Source organism: Telopea speciosissima, chromosome 5 (genome assembly GCF_018873765.1).
Source record: "Telopea speciosissima isolate NSW1024214 ecotype Mountain lineage chromosome 5, Tspe_v1, whole genome shotgun sequence".
Taxonomy (NCBI): domain Eukaryota; kingdom Viridiplantae; phylum Streptophyta; class Magnoliopsida; order Proteales; family Proteaceae; genus Telopea; species Telopea speciosissima.
This window is the reverse complement of record NC_057920.1, coordinates 55,357,397-55,384,513: the sequence shown is the minus strand read 5'-3', so window position 1 is coordinate 55,384,513 and position 27,117 is coordinate 55,357,397. Positions and strand designations below refer to the sequence as shown.

At 38.4% G+C, this 27,117-nt stretch overlaps 1 protein-coding gene across 1 annotated transcript in view; it reads right to left on the bottom strand.

Moving 5' to 3' along the window:
• Positions 1-24,065, bottom strand: part of LOC122661539 (oxysterol-binding protein-related protein 1C-like) — a 28,532-nt gene extending 4,467 nt beyond the window's left edge. The window contains exons 1-7 of the mRNA XM_043856964.1: positions 23,182-24,065; positions 22,747-23,103; positions 18,625-18,724; positions 9,655-10,097; positions 3,508-3,663; positions 1,886-2,053; positions 1,665-1,805 (exon numbers count right to left, since the gene is read on the bottom strand). Coding sequence (XP_043712899.1) covers positions 1,665-1,805; positions 1,886-2,053; positions 3,508-3,663; positions 9,655-10,097; positions 18,625-18,724; positions 22,747-23,103; positions 23,182-23,805 — 1,989 coding nt within the window. The 5' untranslated portion in view covers positions 23,806-24,065. The remainder of the gene's footprint in view (positions 1-1,664; positions 1,806-1,885; positions 2,054-3,507; positions 3,664-9,654; positions 10,098-18,624; positions 18,725-22,746; positions 23,104-23,181) is intronic.
• Between the last annotated feature and the right edge of the window lie 3,052 nt (positions 24,066-27,117).

Genomic DNA, 27,117 nt, shown 5'->3' with positions numbered 1-27,117 from the left:
GTAAGGGCTTAAGGCTGATCCCTGATGTAGCCCAATCGTAATTGGAAATTCCTTGCCCTGACCTCCAACAGATCTCACTCTAGTCAGCACTCCCTCATACATATCTTTAGTTACATCCACATAAATACTTGACACCCCTCTCTTCACTAGGACATTTGGGATTAAATCTCTAGGAACTCGATCATAAGCTTTTTCCAAGTCAATAAAGACCATCTGAAGATCCTTCTTGCTATCTCTATATCTTTCCATGAGCCTACCTGGTATAAAGCCAAATTGGTTCACCGAGATATGAGTCTCCCTTCTCAACCAGGCTTCAATAACCTTCTCCCAAAGTTTCATAGTATGACTCTTAACTTTATGCTTCTATAGTTATTGCAACTTCGGCTATCACCTTTATTTTTGTAGACCGGGACTACAATGCTTATCCTCTATTCATCTGGCATCTTCCTTGTGTACATAATCTTGTTAAACAGTTTGGTTAACCAATAAACCCCACAATCTCCTAGGGTTTTCCAAACTTCTATTAGCATCTCATTTGGGCATGGTTTCTTACCTGCTTTCATCTTTCTTAAGGCATCTTTAACTTCCGCCACAGTAAACTTTCGTACAAATCTATGGCTTGTGGTGTCTTGTTGAATAATATAGTAGTTTGACTCGTTTCTACTCAACCTATCTCCATTTAGTAGTTCACAAATATACTCTTCCCATCTCTTCACAATGTCCTCATCCCTTACCAACACTCTTCCCTCATTACTCTTGATACACCTCACTTGATTGAAATCTCTACTCTTCCCTTCTCTCATCTTAGCTATCTTATAAATAGCTTTTTCCCCTTCTTTTGTGTTTAGGTTGATATAGAGATCCTCAATCCTCATTTCTTTTCCCTAGCCATCCCCACAATCTTCCTAGCCTCGTTTTTGGCTTCATTATACCTCTGTCTATTCTTTGTTTCGTTTGTCCTTTGCCATGTCTTAAAACAATCTTTCTTGGTCTTAATGGCAGCTTGGACCTCATCGTTCCACCACCAAGTCTCCCTAGGGGCACGACGGCTACCCTTCGCTTCCCCTAGCACATCTTTGGCAACTCACAATTTCTTCCTCTTCACTTCATTTTTCCACTCTCCTACACTCCTTGGTGAGCATATCATAAGCGATCTAGATATATCCAAAAATCAATACAATAGCACAACTCCGACAAATTGATTTTACTCTATGCACCACATAATCCACATAAGCATTTGTGGAAGACCACTAATCCTACAGTCAGAAATCATCTGATCGCGCTAATTTGGTAGGATCTCATGGCCGGACCCAACCAATTGGTTTCTTTTTCATTTTCCTTCACTTTTCTTTTTTGAAGAATAAACCCTTATCCAGTGACATCCATGTTTCATTTCTAGATAAATGCTCTCTAGTTGTATTAACAAATCCATGATCGTAGTACTTAACCTCATACTAAAAAAAGTATAGGGTTCAACAACAGTATTCAGCTGAGAAATTTCAGTATGAACAAGTAAAAGATTTCAATCATACACCATGATAATAAGATGTCCTCCCAAAAGTTGTACAATGTACAGTACTATTACAATAAAGGAAACAACTTTAAGTGAGGAATGAAACTCTACCATGCCTACGAAAATATAAAAGATGTGAGACATAGTTCACCTGATGAGGATTTCGGTCTATAATAGACTGCTCCTTGAATTTTAGTTTACATGAGTAGTCACGATTTCCCTGAATACGCATTGTACCATAGTGATCGCAGTAGAGCTTTCCCAGTATAAGATTGTAAATTGATGTAGTCACCTGATAGCAGGATCCACTTTTCAGAGGCAATTCACATGAAAAAATATGCTTAGAAATTCTAAACCACTATATATTCATACCTTGCTCCACTGAAAAACTTCTCCATCATCAAACTCAAGAGTGAGAACACCAACAGGATCGAGCTGAATTGAACGACCCCAGAATTTACTTTTTAGATTGCTATCTGCCCAGAATTTCCATCCTGTGCCCTCACAATGGCATGCAACGATCATAGGGTGATGACTTACCTGTCATGTTGTAAGACTAATATAAGCTATTTCATCCTCAGTATAATAAATTTTCATTTAAAAAAATGAAAAAGAAAAAAACAGATGATATGAAATGAGAAACATCCATGTGTTTTTATATGAGTCCTCTGAACAGGAAACAACACATAAACCACTCATTCAAGGGCCAAGAATAGTTATCCAAGTCCGTAAGAACTTGTCTTGTTGGCTGACAGGCCGTGAACACTTGATTTCAAATCCTGCTTACCAAGTTCACAATTCTTTTTGACTAACATGGCTCACATTATTTTTTTTATCCCTACTGACCCAAGAAATAAATAAAAGGCTCTCAATTTGCCAAATTTGCTAATAAATAGAAATTTGACTAGTTTGTCAAAATAAATCACTGATTAGTTTACAGTTCTTAAATGTTTCAGGGAGTTGCCATAAAAACAAGCTGACCAAAGGGAAACACCAAAGTTCAGCTACTTTCTACTTATCTGAGTTGACATGTAAAATTTTCTAGTGACCAGTCTTGATTTAAAACCTGTATTGAATTTTTCAGTTACTGATCTAGATAGAAATTAAATAGCCCCAATGGGCCAATGGTGGAAGAAAACAATTTTACAAACTCACCAGTAAAGGCTTCCATGCAGACAGCCGCTAGCTCGGCTGGTTGGAGGCATTGCAAGTTGAGTGCATGCCCCCTAGGAGGTCAAGGGATCGACTCTCCTGGATTGCATATTGTGCCAAAAAGGCACTCTTCTCTCCCCTCCCCCCCCCCCCCCTCTTTGTTTTAGATTGTGGGCTTGTCTTAGCCTTCCCTCTGAAGCTTGTAGTTGGTCTGTGGGCCCTTGAGTAGGATAGACCAAAAAAAAAAAAAGTAAAGGCTTCCATAATGGAGTATCAATGCTTAGTATGAACACCTGATTGCACCTTTGAGTTTTAAAAAAGTTGACCAAAGCTCAACCGATATTGCTTATACAAAAAGTCAGCGCAAAGTATGTCAGGCCTTCAAGCCTATGCCAACCAACAAGGCCTAAAGACTTCCCAATCTCTTCAAGTTAATGCCAAGGACTTTGATCAGATATTCATTGCCAACTGCTATTTCACAATGAGTACAAACTATCTCTATTTGGCATCGTCTGTCCAAAAAAAACCTTCACAGCCAAGATCATTTGCCATTCTGCACCTACTGCAGTCAGTTGATACAAAAACGCTTTTCTTTTCTTCTTTCTCCAGAGGGTATAGCTCGATATGTATTGGACCGACACGGTCAATACCTATCAGACCAATACGGTTGATACATATTTGATACTTAATACCATCCTACTACCTCAAAAACTTCGCAATTCATTCAAAAACAATATCTAAAAAATAAGTAGTAAAATTGTAAAAAAGAACCATTTACACTCAAATCAAGGAAATCAAAAAAAAGTATATTAATTTAAGAGTTTCTATAGTAAAGATGGAACCTTTTCTGAGATAAAACGAAGGCCTTTATCTGGAAAATCAGCCTCATATGTCTCCCCTAAAAGTGGATTGAAGGGTTTGCAATGTCTTCCATCAGTTGAAGCATATCCAGAAACAGCAAATGCTGCTACATTAAGAATCCTCATCAGGCTATTTCCCTACAAAATCAAATCAGCAAGTGCTTAGAAGTTGGAAAGGAATACTCATTAGATGTATCATTTCCAAATTAATGTGCTTCCAAGAGAACACAACTTCAACTGCGAATTGATGTGTCATCAAATGGTGAACAAATACAAAGGTAAAATTGATGAAAACTCCAGATAAAAATATTTCTGAACGAAAATATAAAAGAACTCTAATTCCATTAATGCCTTACAAACTCAATCATATTCCTAAAAAAAAACCTCATGCCTGATACAGATGTGGAATTTTATACCAGCTTATTAATATCATTAATCTACAAACAGTTCTCTTGACATTTAACCAGAAATAATCAAGTTATAGAGAAACCATAGAATACAGAAGAAGTGCAGTTGCCTTTGTAAATAATATATAAAGAATAAAAGGGATAAAGAAGAAGGGAGAAGAAAGATGGCTGTAACCTTGGGAGTCACAACCTTGTAGTTAAGACTACCCACTTCATTCAATATATATAGAACTAACCAATACAAGGATATAATAGGAACTAACCAACAAAAAAACAAAAAAGGACAAAACAGCCCCTAGGTGGAAATAGTGACTTGCGCCTAGCGCTAGCCACGATTTCCCTCCCCCCTTATTCGATTACTTCTAACACTCCCCCTCAAGCTGGAGCATAGATATTAATCATGTCCAGCTTGTTACAAATATAATCAACTCTACCACTCCCAAGAGACTTGGTAAAAACATCTACAAGTTGTTCTCCTGTGCGACCATGAATTGTAGAGATAATTCTTTGTTGTAGCTTTTCTTGAACAAAGTAACAGTCAACCTCTATATGTTTCGTTTTCTCATGGAACACTGGATTTGATGCAATATGAATAGCAGCTTGGTTATCACACCCAAGGTTTAAAGTATCGGTATCGGGTATCGTATCGGTCGAGTGATTTTAAAAGATGTATCGTATCGGAGATACTATCGAACACTACAAATATGCATAGTAATGGTCAAGATACACATGGAAGTACACTTTTGGAACAAAAAAAATATATATATGACAAGTATCAAGCATAAACACTAAAATGGAGAATTATGTACAACCAAACAAGTCCATTAAATTGAAATTGTTATAAAAGATGAGGTTTCTTACATGTTGTAATCGTCTATAACCATGAAGAGTATTGGATGATGCAAAGGATGATGTTGTAGCACTCCTTGATTCGTTTTTCAGTCCAAAAGTGTGAAAAACCAAGATTAAATGCAAGAATTACTCTTGGTTGAGAGTTTTCCTTCATTTTTCTGTTAGAATAGGAGTTGTATCAAGTCTGTGAGTGAAAAGGGATTTTTTATGGAATGTAACGATGGTATCAGTATGTATCGTTATGAATAGAGATGTATCAAGCCGTATCGGTTGATCTGTATCGATACGTATTAAACCACCCACGGAACCCTTTACCAGACATATCGATGGTATCATAGTTGTCACGGCGTCTAGGCAACCTAAGGTGCTGGAGAGGGTCCCAAAACATGGCAACACTAACAAGGCGTCCAAGGCGCCTGGACGCCTAGGCGGCATCTAGTCGACTCCTTGACAACAATGGATGGTATCGATATGTATCAGTCGTATCGTATCGTATCGGCCCATATAGGTTGATACAATTCGAGACAAACCATTTTTTTTTAAAAAGAGACGTATTAGTATGTATCGTATTGGTACCGACCGATACCGGTATGTACCGATACTTCAAACCCTAATCACACCACAATTGCATAGGAGACACTTTCAAACCCAAGTTCAGTCACCAACTGCTTCACCCACATCAATTCACAAGTGACATGGCTTGATACTCAACTTCTGCGCTGGACCTAGCCACAAGAGTTTGTTTCTTGCTCTTCCAAGACACAAGGTTCCCTCCAACAAAAGTATAGTAACCAGTAATTGATCGCCTATCAACAGGAGATCCAACCCAATCAGCATCACAAAAACCTTCAATACGTCCATGTCCATAATCAGAGTATACTAGACCACAGCCTAGAGCCTTCTTGAGATACCTTAAAATACAAATAGTAGCATCCCAGTGGGATATATAAGGAGAGGACAAAAATTGACTCACAACACTGACAGGAAAGGCTATATCAGGTCGAGTTACAGTTAATTCAATTTTCGTACCAACCTCCGATACTTCTCAGGATCATCTAGAATATCACCACTTTCAGCTGTAAGTTTCATATTGGGATCTATGTGAGTATCTAGAGGCTTGGATCCTAACATCCCTATTTTAGTAAGCAAATCTAAAACATACTTCTGCTGAGAAAGCGAAATTCTTTTCCTTAATTGAGCAACTTCAATACCCAAAAAATACTTCAATCTTCCAAGATCCTTAGTAATGTAGTCCTAGATAGGTAGGAGACCTACTAGGAGCCAAACAACAGGATCAAATAACAAAAGGGGGTTGCTGGTTCGAATGGACAACACTAGGATTTAGGTCAATTCCTAGGGTTAGGGTAGGATAATGGGAATATAGTTTATAGGATTAAACTAGGCAGGTTATGGGGAGTTTAGAAAGCTAGGTTTGGTTAGGTTTAGATGAGAATTCAAAATTCCAGAAATTAGGGTTAGGGTTTTGGGTTTAGAAATTAGATCCAATTTAGGGTTTTATGTGGGATGTAAGGGCTGGGCTTGGGGTCGAGTTTTCTAAACAGGGAAGGGAAGGTTCGATCCAAATATGGGCTGGTTCTGATGGTTAAATCAGGCTGTGGGGATTTTAGGGCTTTTAGGGACCTTAGGGCTTTAATGGAGGTGAGGGGATTTAGGGTTTTGAAAGACAAATAGGGGCAGCAGCTTAGGTCGAGTGTAGGGGGTGTTAAGGAGAGGCTGTGGTTTGAATTTGAAGTAATTCTAATGGTTAAATATGGCGGGGCAGCAAGATCTAGGGTTTAATGGAGTTAGGGTATATGGGATTCAAACCAAAAATAAAGGGGATCGATTGGGGGAAAGGATTAGAGGGTTAGAAGAAGAAATTGGGTGTCAAACTTACTGGAGATTCCACTGGTAGCAGCTTGAACAGATGTGAAGGATAGAACCACCTTCGAATTAAATAAGTTCCTCCCAGCCATCACGGCGTAAGGAGTCAACCGGATTCCACCAGTCCCTTTCCACCTTGATAGAACCACAAGGATGCACACTCACAAGGAGCAACACTCAACAGAGCAGAGCAGCAGCAATGGCAGCAAACAAAAGCTTTTCATTAATCAAATTCGTATTCAATGTTTGCCCCCCTTACAACCTCATATAAAAGACTCAAAAATAGACTCCTACTCTAAAAAGGAAAGGCCTAACTCAATCCTTGACCTATTAGGTAACTTAAACTGACTAGGAAACTAAAATACTAAAGGAAATAAACTCAAAACATGGCTGGACTTATAGAGTCCTAATCCAGCCCAACTTACATCACATGACCACTTAAGTTGTCACATGACCACTTAACCAAGTCACATGATCACTTAAATTGAACCATTTGGATGCAACCAATTTGAATCAGTTCAATTAAAAAACATAAAAATAAACTAAGTATTGGGCTAATCCCGTATGCAACCTATATACCCCTAGTTTAGGCTCATTAAAGTGACGTATTACATAGAAAACCCTTGGGATCAAAGGCCCAACATATATATATCCCAACCCTAGACTTATTACTAATAAAAGAAGCCCAGTTTGGTGATAATTCTGCATCAACTCTCCCCAGCTTGAACGAATTTTGTAGTGGTAAGGGGGAAACAACATGTGAGTAGCAGATTTGACCATTCCCAAACAAAACTCTGGTGGGGCAAGAACATTAGGAATATAGTCTTCCAGGCGTGGAGCTTTCTCTTCGAAGAACCATGGTGGCATAACAAACTCTATATGTTTTACCTCTGAATCAGCACCAATTGTGAATATCCTATCCAAAGAGTCTTCAGTGTTAGCAACCTTCTCATCTAATACTTGAGACACAAGCTCCACCTCTTCAAGAACAGCATCTTAAAGGTCATTGTTCTCTTGTAGAATCACCTCTGAATCAATTACATGCTGAATATCCCTCAATGGGGGTAACTCATTTGGCAGCTCCCCTGGCACTACATTAGAAAAATCATGCAATAACTCCTTGATGGGCTGTGCCAACTTGACCTCAGGCTGGGCAGCAACTTCTTGTGTAACCACGGCTAGGATCAGACCTGAATCATGGCTGGTCTGCTCAAATTCCTTCTATGGTGCAGCTAAGACTTTATTCTCATAATCTGTCCCCTTCTGATTGGTGCGCATGGTTTGTCGTTTGCGCATCTCAGAGGGTAGATTAAAAGGATTTAGAATGACCTGCTGTCCCTTGTGTTCTCTATACCTTTCTCTGTCTTCCTTGTGATCTCTGGGTCCATCTCTGTTACCTCTATATTCATATCTGGAATTCCCATATCTCATATCTATCAGGGGTGACTCTCTGCTCTTCCAATCGTTGCAACCTAACCATGATGGCATCAGCTGCAGCCCTCTGGGCTTCAGTTGCAGCTGTGTATTCAGCAGCAACCTTCTGGAACATCTTGAGCATTGTAGCCATGGGGTCAGCCATGGGCTCTGATACCTCTTAATGTAGTCCTAGATAGGTAGGAGACCTACTAGGAGCCAAACAACAGGATCAAATAACAAAAGGCGCTACTGGTTCGAATGGACAGCACTAGGATTTAGGTCAATTCCTAGGGTTAGGGTAGGATAATGGGAATATAGTTTATAGGATTAAACTAGGCAGGCTTTGGGGAGTTTAGAAAGCTCGGTTTGGTTAGGTTAGGTTTAGATGAGAATTCAAAATTCCAGAAATTAGGGTTAGGGTTTCGGGGGTTTTGGGTTTAGAAATTAGGTCAAATTTAGGGTTTTAAGTGGGATGTAAGGGTTGGGCTTGGGATCGAGTTTTCTAAACAGGGAGGGGAAGGTTCGATCCAAATATGGGCTGGTTCTGATGGTTAAATCAGGCTGTGGGGATTTTAGGGCTTTTAGGGACCTTAGGGCTTTAATGGAGGTGAGGGGATTTAGGGTTTTGAAAGACAAATAGGGGCAGCAGCTTGGGTCGAGTGTAGGGGGTGTTAAGGAGAGGCTGTGGTTTGAATTTGAAGTAATTTTAATGGTTAAATATGGCTGGGCAGCAAGATCTAGGGTTTAATGGAGTTAGGGTTTATGGGATTCAAACCAAAAATAAAGGGGATCGATTGGGGGAAAGGATTAGAGGGTTAGAAGAAGAAATTGGGTGTCAAACATGATAAGAAGAAACCAAAACAGATAATGAGAAGGTTCTCCCAACCGCAGGTTATGGAAGAACTCCTATAACAACTAGGACTTTGCAAAATCATAATAGAAATAGGACTGAAATTAATAATTGGTATTCCATCCTTATAAGGAAACTACTTAACAAAAATAAAGAAGATAGCAGCCCTCAAACTGATCCACAATTGGAGAACCAGACCTGAACAAGTGCTTCAGTTTTGAACCAGAAAAATCTAGCCTAAACCAAAACCACAAGTCACAATTACCCATGGGTTGAAATGTAGGTCTAAAATCTCTTTTGACGAATTTTGGAGCTTTGACATAAACTGACACAAAAGACACTAGTTGAGATCATACGTTCAAGCAAGTTTACGCCCCTGGTTAATTCATCCAAGGGAGGTACCAAATTAACAAGGCACATGGCATGTTATGGGTTTTAACTCTTATAAATGCAATAATTTAATTACTGGTTAAATATACCCATATCTACAGAAAAAGTTACTTCCTTGCCATGGTAATAACAGTATACCAAGCAGTAAAGCAATCACCCCGATTAAAGGGAATCTGCCAAACAACTACCAAGGTCTTCAAGATCAGAATAAAACTAAGACATGGGTTAATTAATATTAGAAATCAGCAGAGCAGAGGTATTTGTTGCAAGCAATATCTTCACACCCATAAAAAGAAAGGAAAAGCCATTGAGTTCCTGTGGCAAACTTACCCTCTTACCCCATTCATTAGCCCGATCGAGAAGGTACGAATATTCCAGATCTTCAAAACATTTTTGTAAAGAAGACAATGGCTCATTAAAATAAACTGGAAGACAAACTTTGGTGAGATCCTTTCCGATATTATCTTTAATCATTGACCAGAGACTGATTCCTTTCTCTTTTTCAACTGGATCAGGCAACTTCTTGCGCCGCCTAACATGTGGATAGTTAGTTCCAATAGACTTAATTGAGGGATCGACACCATCCTCCAAATCAACAGCATAAAGTTCATCATCAGAATCAAATGATGACCTCCGAATATCCGATCCACTGTTAAAAGAACTTGATGAGAGAAAATCCCGTGTATCAAAGAAGGTGTTGTCATCATCATCTGTTTCTTCCTCAGCAGCATCCTGCCTTTCATTATCATCTTCAGATTCACTAGCACTTGCTTCTGAAAAAAAAATCATTTTGGAAAAAAATAATAAGATTGCTGCAACATTTCAAGGAAGAAAACTGAATAAAGTAACAAATAAGCGCAAATGATGAAGGAGAACAATCATCTTGATGTCGATAGGTTCTCAGTTAACAATCAAGTTCTTGTACCCTAAGGTCAGGTGAAAACCATAACTAACTTGTAGTTAACAATCAAGTTCTTGCGCCTCAAGGTCAGCGGGTCGACATCCTATATATAGCATAACCATGAGATGGAGGAGAAGATTCAGAAATCAAGAAGTTCAACATTTAATAGTTGTAGAGAGTACTACTAAATTCAAGCTTTCCAACGCAACCAAGAGAGGGGTTGGAGTGGAAGGTAGAAAAGAACAAAAGAAAGAGGTGAATTAATGGTCAGCGGGTTGACATCCTATATATAATATAACCATGAGATGGAGGAGAAGATTCAGAAATCAAGAAATTAAACAATTAATAGTTGTAGAGAGTACTGCTAAATTCAAGCTTTCCACCACAACCAAGAGAGGGGTTGGAGTGGAAAGTAAAAAGAACAAAAGAAAAAGGAGAATTAATGGTCACACACATGCCGAAAAAGAGGAAAAGCTATAAAGAAAATTTAACATCACTCTTGAAGAAATAACAGAAACGAGAAACAGTAAAAAGTTCAAAAAATTGTTGAAACAATAAATTTAAGTTTTCTTCCCGATTCTCTCAACATGCATTTTTCATTTTAAATTTCTTTTCATGCATTTTACTCCTTGTTCTGATAAGATATTTCTTCTATTTATCATAATAAAACAGTTTCTCTTTTCCTGTTTTCCAACAGAAGATAAAAAACATTTTATAAACCAAATAAGGCACAATAGAAAAGGATTCATGAGGTTCCATATTGATGTAGATCCAAGTCTCCATGACCTGAAGAAGCCCCCTTGATCATAGGGTTTTAGTAGGAGCCTTAGCAAGGATTTAAGTATCGGTATCGGGTATCGTATCGGTCAGGCGATTTTAAGAGATGTATCGTATCGTATCGGAGATACGTATCGACCAGTGCAGAAACGCATGAAAATGATCAAAATACACATGGAAATACACTTTTGGACAATAAAAACAATATAAACAAGCAATTTGTGTGGGCTGTTAGATGCAGCAAAAAAAACCTACCTTTCCCTTCAAGAACACCTTTTGATTTCGAATGTGGGCTATTAGATGCAGCAAATGATGAGATTTCACCTCCTTTAGGATCGTTTTTGGCAAAGGAATCAAAGCCCTCAACAAATCTTTGGCAAAAACCAAGTTTAAAGATGTTTTTTGATGGGTTTCTCAAAGCTGGAACTGTTTTTTTTCCGCCAGCCTGCTCCTGCTCGAGTTTTCTGTTCTGAGAAGACTTGGGCCCATGTGATTTTTAAGTTGCCGATACGTATCGAGACGTCTCGATACGTCTCGATACGTATCGTTATTTCAAAAATAATAAAATAATGGTTTAAATCATGTCTCATCTGTATCGATATGTATCGACCGTATCGTATCGTATCGATATGTATCGGTCGATACATACCGATACATTCGAGACATTTACATTTAAAAAAAAAAAGATACGTCTCGACCTGTCTCGTCTCGGCCACGACCGATACCGAGACGTATCAGCCGAGACGATACGATACGCTCCGATACTTAATTCCTTGAGCCTTAGTATAGTTTATTTCAGTTCTATATTTAGTTTTTTTTTTAGCAGCCTTAAGGACTTAATCCTATTGGCTGAGATTGTTTTATTCTTATTGGTTCCTAGGGTATCTTTTATTTCAGCTGTTTTAAGTGATCTAATCCTATTGGTTGTTAGCGGATTTGATCCTATTGGTTGTTAGGGAATATTTAAGTTGTTTTAAGTTGTCTTAAGTTATTAAGGGTTGTTAGGCCTTTTCTCTTTTAAGTGTTTAATTTCAGCCTAACCTCCACGATTCTGAAGGAGGAGTTTGAATTGTAATCTGATTCAGCCCTTAGGCCCTTATTAATAAGATATCATGGGAGAGGCTCCCCCACCAGTTTTATGTTTAAACAAAATCAAGTCTTTTGCTATTGGCCTTTGCTGTTGCTGCTTCTCTCTTCAGAGACTGTCTAGTGTGTCATATCAAGACCCCCCCCCCTTGTGAGTAATATCAAGGTTGAAGGGCTGGTGGACTCCAGTGATTCCTTGCATCTTGTAGATCGGGAGGTTCTTCTTCAGATTATCTTCAAGCTGCAGCTGTCTTTGAAAGAGTTCTAATCAGTGAGTTAATTTTAATCCTCTGCAGATTTCCTTCCTCTTCTTCTTCCTCCAGCCTCCCATAATCGATTCCCATAAAACTCTAACTCCATTAAACCCTAGAATCCCTTCACAGCCTTATTCTTCCATTAGATTCAGCCCATATTACAGTCTAGACCCATTAAACACCTCCCTCCACTCGATCTCAGTTAAAGCCCATTCCAACAGTTAAAACCCTAATCCCCTTCATTCCCCAATAAGCCCTAAAACTCCAATTTTTAGATCTTATACTTCCCACCATCAAAAACCAACCAAATTCCAGTCGAGTTACCCTTCCACTGTCCCCTACCTTCGATCCAAAGCCCTCCCCCAAAACCTCACTTTAAACCCTAACCCCAATTCTGCAGAATTTTCAAACTTATCTAAACCTTGATATTTTTATACCATAATAACCCCCTAGGTCTGCCTATTAAAACTATAGAAGACCCATCCCCAAATTCATAAACCTAACCCTAGTTTTGAGTCAAGTCAGCCTGCTTTGCCCCAATCGGCTGATTAATTTCAGGATTATTGTTCACCTGGTCTCTAGTAGGACTGCCTCCTATCTAGAGCTACATTACATATACTTCGAGAAAAAGAAAAAAGAAAAATTGAACAAAAAGAATATGTAGTGAGATCATACCATAAATATAGTCCAATGCAATATATATATATATATATATATATATATATATATATATATATATGGGAAAAAGATCTCGACTTAGTGGTGTTTCCTACGCCCTCTCACAGGGCACTGTGAGATGACGCCTTTGCCCCTGGGTAGATACCCAGGTGTGCTCTCCCATTGGCCCAGACGCTTGTGTAGAGACCATGCAACCAAGGAGAGATCTCTTGACCTATATATATATATATATAGGACAAGAGATTGATCCATACTCGATGATTGTGAGAATTATGAGATACAATGAGAGAAAACAGAATCAACTTTTTGGAGTTCAGAACATAATTCAAGAAGTCAGTAGTTTCGGTCAAAACTTACAAAAAAATTTTGGTTTTAACCTGAACCAGCATGAAACCTAGTGTTTTGGTCGAAATCTCAGTTGTTTTTGTCGTGCAATTTTGTTTCGCCGAAAGGTCCAACCTGGTGTATTTAAAACCAAAAGCCGTCGAAATGGATACTGTTTCGACCCATTCTGGGGTGTAGTTTCAATAGGTTTCGTAAGGAACCTGCTGTGAGCCTAAAAAAAAAAAATCAATTTTACCTGGATTTTGACCATTCCACTTCCAACTATTGGTGAAACAAGTTGTTAGAAGCTTGTACAAGTCATCTATAGCTAACATTTGGATTTGAGAGACACTATTTAAAGATTCATAGTTTGAGGTATCCCCTATTTCCCTAAAATATTTTTTTGCAAAAAATAAGGTAAATATGTAGTACTTAGGCTTCAATTTTTTATGTTGGATAGTATTAGCCGATCTACGACTTCACGGAGTCGGATTTAATTTTCTGTTTTTAAATTATCTTTAATGTTCTAGTTTAAAAAATGATTTTTTTGCAACAAATTTCTGAAAAAAACAATTAGGGTTAATACTTATTAGTTGGAGCTCAATTTTATATATATTAGTCACCATCGTCTGATCAATGGAGTCACGATGTCGCTTTTTTCTGCTAAAAAAAATTATTTTAATTTTCAAGAAAATATTTTAAAAAATTCAAAAAAATTATGAAGAATATGGAAACATATTCTGTTTCGGTTTGAAAAATATTAAAAAAAATTTTGAAGTATTGAATTGTGGTCGTCTTTTCAACATAGAATGATATTTATGTGTTGTTTCATACTTATATATTGGTTAATTAGGTTATTATTATTTAAAAAATAATTATAAAATGTAATTTGAAATAAGGAAAAAATACAACTTAGGTAGAAATTATGAAACAGCTTTCTTGTTGTCATAGGATATATAATTGATGTAGAAAAGTTACTGATGGTGACATTTTTTGTTGCAACAGTGTAAGAAGAGCACATCATGGCTTCTTAGGGAGCAGATAGGGTTCCAATAACATGGAGGCATGGTAAACCTATTGAGAATGACAAGAAGAAAATTTCAGTGCAACTATTATGGAAAAAAAATCCTAGGAGGCGAGGCCAATAGACTGAAGTGGAATTTGGCATAGGGATGTGGCAAAATGCTCCAAGGTTCCTTACGAGGTGCAAAAGGCCATGCCTACCCTCATGAAGGAAGGGATAAAGCGGAAATTAGACAAGAGGAGGGTAAGGGAAGATTATAACGATCCAGTCCTAGAGAGACAGTCAGAGGCAGGAGGAGGGGACTCAAGATTCTGCTGAGGACTTTGTGCCTGTCGATATGGAGACAGAAATAAAAGCCAAAAATAGATATAGCAGGCAACCAAAGCGAGCCATGTCACACATCAACAGTAGCATGATAGACATAGAAACTTCAGGGGAGAAGCTAGTTCCTCCAGAGCAGTTGGAGAAGAGGCTGATTATAAGGACCCAGTCCCTCTCTTGGCATGATATTGTTCGTTTTGGCCCAATGGGCCTCACAGCTATAAAACGCGTCATACCAAGTAGAGGAGGCTACTCTTTATCGATAGTTCATGACCTCCCTCCCTACCAGATGTGGGTCTAAGTTTGCACCCCCTCACCAATCTCCCAAACGCCCTGGTACTAATTCGTCTCTTGGTGGGGACCCCTCAACGATCTCCCAGGCGGGCCGGTATTATGCCGTCTTTTGGGTGTCACATTCTCTCTCCCCTCCCAATACGGGTACATCGTCCCCGTTGTGGCCCCACCACCGGTATTGGGAGTTTGCTCTGATACCACTGTAACGACCTAGCCCCTCTCTTGGCATGATATTGTCTATTTTGGCCCAATGGACCTCGGGGCTTTAAAACACATCATACCAAGTAGAGAAGGCTACTCTTTATCAATAGCTCATGATCTCCCTCCCTAAACAATGTGAGACTCAGTTTGCACCCCCACACTGATCTCCCAAATCCTTTGGTACTAAGTCGTCTCTTGGTGAGGACCCCTTAATGATCTCCCAGGTGGGCCGGAACTCTGCCGTCTCTTGAATGTCAGACTGATCCTAGCATAGTTGTCACGGCGTCACGGCGATCCAAGTCGGTGGAGGGGTGTCACTTCGATATATCGACATGTCGCCCGCCATGGCGTTGCCATGGCGAGCATGTCGACCATGTTTTATTTTTTATTTTCTTTATTTTTAATGTGTTAATAGATGTATACTCAAGCCATGTTTTATTTTTTCTCTATTGTTTCTCAAGTTTTAAGAAGAAAATTCAGAAATCGAAAGAAATCGAAGAGGGAAAGAAGAAATCGAAAGAAATTGAAGAGGGAAAGAAGAAATCGAAGAGGGAAGAAGAAATCGAAGGCAGGAAAAAGAAATCGAAGAGGGAAAGAGAGACAGGAAGAAGAAATCAAAGAGGGTCGCCATGGCGTAGGTCGCCATGCAACCCTCTCCAGCACCAGGACGCCATGACAACTATGGATCCTAGTAGTTCTAGCAAAAGTACGAAGAAATACAAGCAGATGGAGTTGCCATTCAGGAGATCACAGAGTGTGAGGGCAGCCCCACCATCCCGATTTTTAGGGGACAATGATGATGATCATATTGATATACTTGTGTAGGATCCTGTAGCTTACATACCGAAGAGTAGACAACGAAATCTAAAGCAGCTGTGAGGTCAGTGGAAGGGTATAGTGGGGGATGCAGTGCCAAAGTGGTTCTTTAACCACAGCATCTCAGCACATGCCATTAAGAAGCCCTACTATCAGAACATGTTAGACACTGTGGGGAAGGCTGGGGAGGTAGTGAAGAGGCTCACTGCTAACGAGTTGATGAATTTATCTGCCCCAACAGCAAGAGTTAAGAGGAGTACATGGAGACCCTCAAGGGTCTATGGTCAGATTATAGTCACTGTGATGTGTGAACCTACTAGACAGCAATTCATCAACTTCATGGTATACTATGATGGGAGGACTGTGTTCCTCAAGTTAGTTGATGCATCCAAGGAAAAGAAGGATGTAAAATATATTTACAACTTATTGAAGGAGGTGGGGATAAAAAACATTATCATGATGACGGATAACGATAGTAACTTTAAGAAGATGGGGGAGAAATTGATGAACAGTAGATACCGCCTTTTTTGGGACCCCTTGTGCAGCCAACTGCATGGACCTTATGCTAAAAGACATGGGGAAAAAGACATTGGTACGGAATGTAGTCAAGAGGGCAAGACAAGAGACCACATTTGTGTACAACCATGCATATTCTCTACAGCTACTAAGGACCAAGTTAATAAGGGACATCTAGCCATAATGAAGTGATATGTTGCAGTGTACATCGGTGTCTCCTCTGATATGTTCTAAATCTCTGGATGATGTCCTCATCACTTATTTTATTGGAAATAAATTGGGTCGTGTAGGTGTTGGGCCCTTGGATCCTATGTGTTTTTTTTTTTTTTTTTTGTAATGGGCCTAAAATATGGGTAGAAAGTAGGAAAACGGAATTTACTTCATTAGTTTAGTTAGAGTCCTGTTTGAGTCTCTTTCTTTCATTATTTTAGTTTCCTAGTCAGTTTATGTTACCTTATTAGTTAGGATTGGGTTAGGCCTTTCCTTTCTAGTGTTTGAGTCTGTTTTTGGGTATAAGTTTGTAAGGGGCTACAACCTTGTACACGAATTTGAATTAATGAGACCGAGGGGGGGAAAAACATAGCTTGAGAGAGTATAGTGAGATGCCATTGGTGAGACCAAAATACAGTGAGAGGCCATGGGAGAGAGACCCGAGTCTGAGAGAGACTATCCTATCTTCTCCCCTTCTTCGATTTCTTTTTTTTATTATTTTATTGTTCTGAAATTTCCTACAAATCTGAGAACCGATCAAATTGTTTAGTGCTGCTGGACCTAAAGTTTGCGATCATCTTGTGGACTGTTTATCACTTGTGACTGGTCTAAATTAATTATATAACTTTGGTGATTATGCTCTATATGTCAATCATTTATTTTATTACATTACATATCCGTAATAAATGTGAAAATAAACATAAGTTATAAAAAGAAACATAGAGTTTACCATTACTATTAGTATTACTACAAAAACAACAACAACCATAACCTTATCCCAACTAAATGGGGTCGGCTACATGGATCCGATAGAAGCTATGCCAGTAAAAGAAATAAGAGAAGTAAAAAGACGTAAAAGAAGTAAAAGGAAGAGGGATAGAAAATAAGTAAAGGAAAAAGTCAAAGCAGTAGTATTACTACTATTAGTATTACTATATTATCATTATCATCATTCATCATCATCATTATTAGTACTAACCTTATAATGTAATTATTTTGAACTCATATTTATGTCTATTTTTATATATGGCAAAAGATTTTCAACTCCTGCAAAGAGAAGTAATCCCTGCCCCATAAAAAAAAGATTTCAAGGGGGGCCACACATACATATGATACCCAGCATAGTACCATACCACCCACTCAGCATGCATCATGTAAAAATAGAAGATTTATGTTATGTCATTTGCATTCATTACCCCAATTTAAAGTTTCTTGCTTTTCTGTTTAGGTTTAAGTGCTTAGAATTTCCATTATATTCAACTTTTAGAACTCCATAACTGTATTTAATACCCTTGTCTTCATGAAAGAGATACTGTAACTACTCATAAGATATTGGTAAATGGGTATGTGTTCTTGACCTGACACAGTGCAGTCACTGAAACATTAACATTATAGGCTCAGAAACAACAACTTGTCATCATATACCCCAAACTGTACATTATGGATCTAACCATGGGCAAAAGGTTTAGTCCACATTATAAGTGCAAATCCAAACAAGTATCAAAATCAAATGCCTTTCAAACACCCAGATTGAAAGAATCAAAGTGCCAGTAACCTAAAAAGGGACAAAATTCAGCCATGTAATTTCATGATGAGAATTTAAGTAATAAAAAGAAAAAATGGAGGTTCATCCAGTTAATCAGAGTAGAAAATAAAATCTTATCAACTCAGAAACCAACATAGCAGCCTTTTAAATAACAGAAACGTTCCCAACCAATCACTTAATTGGAAAACAATGAAATAAAACTGAATCAATTAATTAAAAGCTAGCTTTGACGGTTTTCATTGAAAATAAAGGGAGGGGGAATCAAATCCAAGCATATCTAGTATAAGCAAACATTATTGTTGGACTTTGCAAGTCGCAACAAATCATGAATTTCCATTTCATGAATTCGTACCACTGTATTTATCTTGCCTTGACCTTGAAGAAGCTCCTTGCTCTTTCAACTGTCTTTGGCTCTCATCAACCAGTGTATTCTCCAAATCAACTTTTTCTGTCTACACAACGAAATTTACAGAAAGAAGTTTTTTAGCATACCAATAAGAAGAAATTCTGAACTAATAACACCTTGAACAGTAAGTCAACCTGCCAATTTAATCCAAAGGATATGATAAATCCATGCTTTCTAGTAAAATATACGTTAAAACTATCGAAGGCAACATTAAGGTAGTCAGTCTACAGATCAGAAGTTTCATTAGTTGTGGATACTTTTCCCAAATAGGATGTCTGAGGCTCTGCAGCCATTAAAGTGTGATTAACAAAATTAGTTTTAGATAGAAATCATAAGATTGGAATGGATGCCCCAATTGGAGCAAAATCTTCATCGAGAAATCTTTGTCACTTAAATTTAAGAAGTTACTGAAAATAAAGTCTCAAAAAGCAGAAGGCAGAATTCATAGTGACTCAGAGCTTCTTTCAGTCATGAGGTGTATATATTTAGGAAAAATTAATCATATAACTAGTCCAGGTTCAAAGTGAAGCAAACCCAATTAACAAGTACGTGTGATATAAACCAATGTAATTTTCACATCAGGTAATGAATTGGGTACAGACAGCTGGACTTATGTCCTAATGATCATGCATAACACAGAGAGAAGCAAAAGAAGAAAATGTTAATTTTCTTTAAATTTTCTTTTAGTAGATATGCAAAAAATTAATCCCAGAACTAAGAATTAGTTTATTTTTCTTCTTTTAGGCAAATAAAACAAACATATATATAAATTGAAAAAAAAATGCATACTATATATATGACATGAAAATTATAAGAAAAATACCAATAGCAAACAAGTTTAAGGCAATCCCAAACTATAGGTTTTCTACACATCATCAAACTAAGAAGGTGCACACAGAAAATGCAAGATTTTCTATTAAAAAACTCAATAAAAAAAAATATTTAGGTTTCTTTCAACTAGACATCTGATTTTCATTTAGCAACTGAATATTCACCCTTTCTTTTCATGCTCAAATTAAACCCTTAACCAGAATAATAATTTGTAAGGGCACTGAGGAGGGTGTGGAAGTGTCAGCGCCCAGGAGAATCATGAAGTTTGTCATTAAACCAAGATGAGTTAGCATCTGCCAAACTGACCCTTAACTTAAACTCAACACATTGTGATGTGTTACAACCTTCAGCCCTGTAAAAGACATTCAAATCAAAGTGCTTCTCAAATTGAACTATGCCTGTGGAAATGCATTGCTCTTATTACTGCAATTACTGTTTTAAAACTTCTCTTGAGGTCCACATGAATTCCAAAGCTCAATATAATTGTAGTTCAAATATATTTTTATCGCCTTTGAAAGTTAATGAGAGATGAACGAACTATCAGATATTTCTGATTTTACAGGAAGCTCAAAAGGTCCAGAAAATATATGAACAAACTGTAAGACGGTGAGCGCTAAATCACGGAAGCCATGAGTACCACATGCATAATCTCTCTCTCTCTCTCTCTTATTGTTTGAATGGCATATGGCCATTCTTAGTTTCATGGTGGGGTGGGTGGCAACACGATTCATACCCAAGGTGTTAAGTGAATACACTTAAGATATGCATGGATAAGCTTAGGATACATGCAAACTTTAATTTTAAAGCATAATACACCATAAATAAGCAGTAATTAGGCTCAACCATAGGATGTTAGGTGCTTAGACCCAATATTTGCCATGTGGCAGATCAGTTAGGGCAAAAATTTTGTGTACAAGTATGCCCCATGATACCCTAATTACCTGTCCTGTCAATATTGAGCTCATTCAGAGTTGGCCATGTAGCAGTATAAAGCTCTGAAGATTCATTACATTTTGGAAAGCAAATGGACGGTTAAAAGGGAAAGATGCCAATACATGGGTGGTAAATGATTGAGTTCTGCTGTAAAAATTGACAAGTAACCAATCTAGACCATGCCCTTCCTATTCAACAGTTATATTTGCCAAATCATCCTTCCATGTAGCTCATTAGGTGGTCAATGTATGGAAGCATGCTTTTTGGATTTTACAGAATCCTACACTCAATACTATGCAATTCATACATTCATATATCAATGCACAAAAAAATCCTGCTGTGCTATCTTAATAGTATCTCAGACGAAATGGAGGAAGGGCTTTCATAACCTAAAACTGTATAAAGTTTCCCTCTCTTCTCATTAATGTTACAAATGTTTCCTTCCCATCAAATAAATTAATGTTCAAGAAACCAACAACAATGCAAAACATGGGAGAGAAGTTGCAACATGCAACCCTTAAAAGCCACACCGTAAATGATTAAAAAAAATGACCACCCAGCCATAGAGCACTCATTGAGGTAATTCTGTATAAGGATTATGTTGGATTTGCTTAAAGCTTCTGATGCTGAAAGGATAACTTCCAAGGGGTAATCCATAAGTATAACCAACCAAATGTAGGCATAAAGCCAGATAATAATTATCTAAGGACGGAATCTGGGTATCTCAGAATCTAGTCTAGTCTAATTTGATACTTTAAAGAAGTTACGATAGATTAGGACTGATTCAAAGTCTGACTTGGGTTATTAACCAGATGTGGACCAATTATTTTTTTATGCTGTGGACTTGTAATGTTATGAGATTAGAAAAGAGAATGGTTCTCTCTTCTTACGGTATATGGTCAACCCTAATGTTCTCTCATTTTCCATTTTTATGTCAAGACTATGAATATTCTGCTGCATAAGAAAAGTTGTAAGCAACATCTTTCACAATTAACCAGGTTAAATCATTAGAATACCATGAAGCTTCTGACAGTGCAGACTAGTAAACTGCAGTGTCTCATAGGCTAGGAGTTCTCAATCTATTTCTAAGACTTGTTTCAGTTTTCCATCTGGATTTAATTCTCTGCACGTATGCCTGAATCAATCAGTCTGAATTATTGAGGTTAGTGTCAACCTCCAGTAACACCCCCCCCCCAAAGCAATGTAAAAAGAGATCCACCATTTTCACATTGTAGTGTTAGTCAACTTGTTGTTTATGCTCATAGATTGGAGGCTTTGGACACCAAGTTCTGATCATTAAGAAAGGAATCAGCAGCAAATGATAACTGATGCAATTCTAGAGGTGTTCTAAATGTATCAGTATCCAATGTGTATCAGAGACTGCACATTTAATTCCAGAGTAGCAATGAATAACTGAAAGAACATTATAGTCCTAATAAATAATTGCATGACACCGTAGACAAGAGATTGGAAATATACATTGAAAATGATGAAAATTATAACACTAACCCTTTTCCACTTCACAATAATATATTTTCCAGCTTATAATTAGTCTCTCAACAACCTAATGAAGTGACAAACAATCTAAACAAATTTTTCAACAGGCTATCTCCATTCTAACTGAACCCGGAAACAGGGAGAAAAAGATAACCCTAATAAGAACTCAACTTTTAGAGAAAATGTTTAAGTGGATAAAACAGAAAAATATCTTCAAGGCGGAAGAGAGAAATTTCAGCGAGCAAATAAAATCAAAAGCATGGTGTTAAGGCATAACAGTGATATTAAAACCACAGCAGAAGGGAGTACAGGGCAGGACAAAACAAGAAGGAAGCTAGGATTTGTTTTTAATAGACTTTACTATTTAAACCAACACAGCAGATCAAAACCGCTCCATTTTGTATCCTCTGTACCGGGGTTTCATTGATAATAAGTAAGATATAACCTTTACTCAAAAGAATGTAGCGCAAACCATGAAACTCTCTTCTCATCAAAACATGAAAGTTGTGTTTTTGTAGAAATTGATATCATTACTTCATTGCATTATAATTAAGTAAATGTAAAAAATAATACATCTGAGTTCAAGGCCTGTTCATATCTGAACCTCCATACACAATGAATAGAAGGAAGAATCAAACAGATTGTTACAAATCTAAAAATTAATCCCACGGAAAAAGCAACGAAATGACACATCTCTGCCCTACAACCTTGTAATGAGGGGGCTATGAAAAATACTCGGAGAAATAAACTGAAGAACTATTCTGAATTCGATTGGCAAGTTGGTTTTTTACGAATCATTATATATACCTCTAACTGCCGCAGTGTGTCGAAGAGGAGAAACTGTTTCTGTTTGAGAAGCATTAGCTGGTTCTGAAGCGCCGAGAATTCACTCCTCATGATCTGCTCGGTGTCCTGAATTGCCGCCTCGCTGACGCCCTCATCCAACAGCCTCTGCCTCAACTTCTCTGTTGAGACGACAACATTCTCCATAGGAGCCATTAACTCGCTGTTCGACATCCTTGGAAACAAATCCTTTACAGCCTGCAATGCTTCCATCCAAGCAGTTCGATCGTCCCTCGTATCGGCCCTCAAATGCAGCCTTTTTGTGCCAGTAAAGATGGAGAATCTCTTGTCATCCGATTTGCTTTCGCGGATCGACGAAATCTAAAGAAAAAAACAACAGAATTAAGATTGGCAATTTTAATCTCTGATTAAAGTTCAAGATAGAACAGAAAGAGAGACCTTGAGGTGAATTTCACCGAATGGCTTCCGGCGAAGTTGTGATTGGCCATTCTTACGGCGACTGATCCGACGGACCGATTCTTCTCCAATGATCTTCGATCCTTTCTCAGTTTCTTGGTTGACAATGATCTTGTCAGGTCCATGGATCTTGTAATAAGACAAAACACCATCTTGAAGAACAAACCACCGTGGCCTCCAACCTTTACCATAATTCACCCACTTATAAAGAATTCCACAGATGCCGTTCCCAACTATATCGTTGATCTTCACACAATCTCTGTGATCGGCCGATAAAAGTTGTGTATCGTGTAACGACGAAAGCCTCGACAACAACTCCATCGACGGAGGACCACCAGACCTCATACTCAACCGGCCGAAATCACCACCCCCGTTATTATGGTTGTTGTTCCTAAACCCGCCATTGGAATTGTGGCTATTGCTGCTACTAATATCGACAGGAGATTCACGGTGGCGATTCGTTAAATCAGATCTTGGTGTGGCGTTCGTCGATGTTGGTTGATGTGAAGGCATGTCTAGAAACTCTGTCAATGAAGACGACGATGCCGATGACGGCGCCGCCGTATTTCGTTCGGAAACTGTCGAGACACAGCAGAAGGGATGCATTAGAGAAAAAAGGACGACAAAGCGAAAATGATTCAGATCATGGCAGATTAACGAATCAAAAAGCCTGTTGAGGATCGCCAGAATCCATCACTGCTGGTGGTAGAGGTTCGTCGGAGACAATTTGCTTTCAGATGCTATAATTGGAAGAAGAAATACCGCAAGAAAGCCAAAGCCACCTTTGCTCCGCAAGAATGCCAAACACGCGGACGGTTATCCTTATTTAAATTTATCTGCTTATCTATTTATATATGTATCGACTAGAGAGAAATAGAAGAAGAAGAAGTGTACAGAGGCGATTCCGAGAACTCCGCCTTCTCATCACCGACGGTTAATGAATTCCGGCGAAGATTCGCCGGTATTCAGATAAGTTAAATAATTCACTATAAGGCGGTTGTTTTGCTTCTATAATGATTCTCTCTGCCAACGCTCTTCATTTTGTTTTATTTCCTTCTGTTTGGGTTTTTTTAGGGTGTAGTTTTAATATATGGAAATAAGGATCGTACGCCGCCGGGGAACTGCATGACTGACAGCTGGCAGCCATTGCAATATCATATTGAAACGTGGCATGAAACTAGTGGTTGATTGATTGGGGTCCATAACTGACGGTGGTTTTTCAGTGGAGAATCTCTATAGAATGATCGGAGTAAGAGACTAGGGATCTATTGAAGAGTTTATACTGTATAGTAGTACGCGCAGGGTGGATGTGCAGTACGCCTGAACACTTTGGGCTTCGTCCGTGCAGAACAACCCCCCACGTATACGTACAAGCCAACATGGGTTTTTGTCTTATACCCACGGAGGGCAGAAGGCTCATTCTGGTCTTACGTGTGTGTTTGGCGCACCTTAGATTCTAATCTGACGGTTTTGAGGAAGGGTTTCATGTGAAGCCGGCCTTAGTGAAGTTTCACAATATGTGCACTGAGACCCCATTTGATTCTTTCTTTGATTCCTTCTTTGATTCCAAGATGCTTAGGTGGATCCATTCTTTGTTTATATCCTCTAATAACCATTAATTTGTGCAGATAATGACCACAGCAAATAAGACATTTTAAGTTTGCTGACGTGGATGGCTATATTTATAGTTGCCGTTTCATATTGTCACGTGTAATAATAATGGATCCCAAGTTTGTTGCTCCGAATTTCCAGCTAATTTTTCATAAAGAGAAGGGTAAAAAAGGTAAAAAGAAAATGTGAATATCATTAGAAAGTGGTGAAGAGACCAGGAATAGAGTGCCACCCACGTTTCCATACATTCAAACTAACAAAAAAAAAAATGGTAATGTCTAGCTGTGGTCATTTGACTCATTTCTCGGTTGGGATCGGCTCGGGTCTGAAAGTTATAAGATCCGAAAGTTCATACAGTGCATGGTGATGACAACAAACCAATCAGTTGCTTTCGATTAGAATCTAAACAACTAGAAAATGAATACCAAGATAATCATTGAATAAACAAATGTAAATATTCCGATCGAAAGATCAGGATATAATTCAAGGGAAAAACGCGAATTTAATTACATTATTATTATATGTCACCAACCCAGGAAATCCATCCCCTCAAAAACATTGTAACTTTTGGATAAGACTTGGCACCAATCATCTGATTATAAAACTACGCCAAAGATAGTAACTGAAAGCAACTCAAATAAAGAACAAAAGAATCTTCCATCAAGTGGATTCGATCCGGCGATTTCGTCAAGGGACTTTACCTAGTCTCTTTTTATATTCTATGATTAAGAGATTCTGACCGTAAGATATATAAGAAATGATCTGGATATCTAAATTTAAACAAAATGGTTTCTGTGAGGGACCGTGTAGCCCATGGTTCTCCAAGCCTTGCGTCAGATTAGATAAGTTCTTAAATTTGAGAAATTCTATTTTATAGAGAAAAGATCTTCTCCTTGAAGAATTTCGTTTGCATCTTTTGATGCATGCTCATTGTCGACCCAAATCCGATTTGCAAGATTGGGTCTGGGTCTAGAACTAGAAGTGGTAGTTGGTGTAATAACATAGTTGAGAGGGATGAGCAGTCTCGTTTAGTCATTCGGTTGAATTTTTCATTTCACATCAGAGAAGTTTTCATAATGATCCCAAACAGTGTGAATATCCTAGAAAGCGATCTAGGGTTAAACAAGCCAGAAGTGAGCCAAGTTGGAGTTCTTGTTCAAGTGAGCCAGGTAGTAGTTTGTAGACTAAGTGAACGGGGGAGCTACGGCTCATTGAAAAGACAAGATAGGTACATAGTTCAATGATCTACGATCGAAAGAGGGAACTCGAAGAGATCCCAATCAGGTTGTTTTATACAATTAAGAGAAGTGAACGAGAACTACAGTTCGAATTAATGCATGGTATTGGATCGATTATTGATTACACATTGCACCTACAACACCATACGATGAGTATAGCAGCGAATAATAATCCACAATTCCCCTTAAATTTAATCATTTATTCTCCCCCCGTAATGTAATACAACTGAAAGCTTTAATTTGTTCTCAAAATTTCAAACCCATACGATTTTCCACGTGGCAAAAACCAGTCTTATTTTTTCTGTTCTTTTCTCTCAATAGACACTTGCGAAAGGTTGTGAGTCGTCACTGTCCAAAGGACCCGAGAGACCAAGCGAAAAAAAACTTTGAATACCCACGCATGTCCCCGTGTACGATGTCACACGAGATCACAGAATGAGGCATCCAAGTTTGACTAACTGTCGGTCAAAAGTACTCTGGCTAGGTGCATCCTACGTGGCACTGGGGTCCACTCTAACCACGGTGAGTTTTATCTGTTGTGTATTGCTCTGCCGCGGTGGTTTGTTCAGCTTGACTGAGTTTTTATTACAGAAGCGCGACAGAAGGGGAGCAAAGAAGGCAGAACGGTAACTGCACAACAAGAGGGATACGTGTCGACAGAAGCTAGTTGATGTCAGGGGACCCTCCGTCTCTTTTATGAAAAATAATCCTCTTCAAGTCCTAAAAGCATGCAGTGCGGCACCCAGCAGTTCCACATCCAATGGTGATTATTGGATCGATGGATACCCGAGCTGCCAGGTATTGATATCTCCACTTAACATTACCGTACTGCACGCTTTTAAAATCTCTCCTTTATCCTTCACGTAATAGTTCGAATATGCGCTTCACATACATTTTATCTTTTTGCTTCCATAAATGCCCTTTTGAATGTTCTTAATAGCAACATGGAGAGGCATATATGTTGTTGAACGAACACGTACATGAAATGCCCCTGCCTTTGGGCGGTGAAAACAAAGAAGGCATTATCCGGACATGACAAAGGCACCCTTTATTCACACTTCTCATCTGA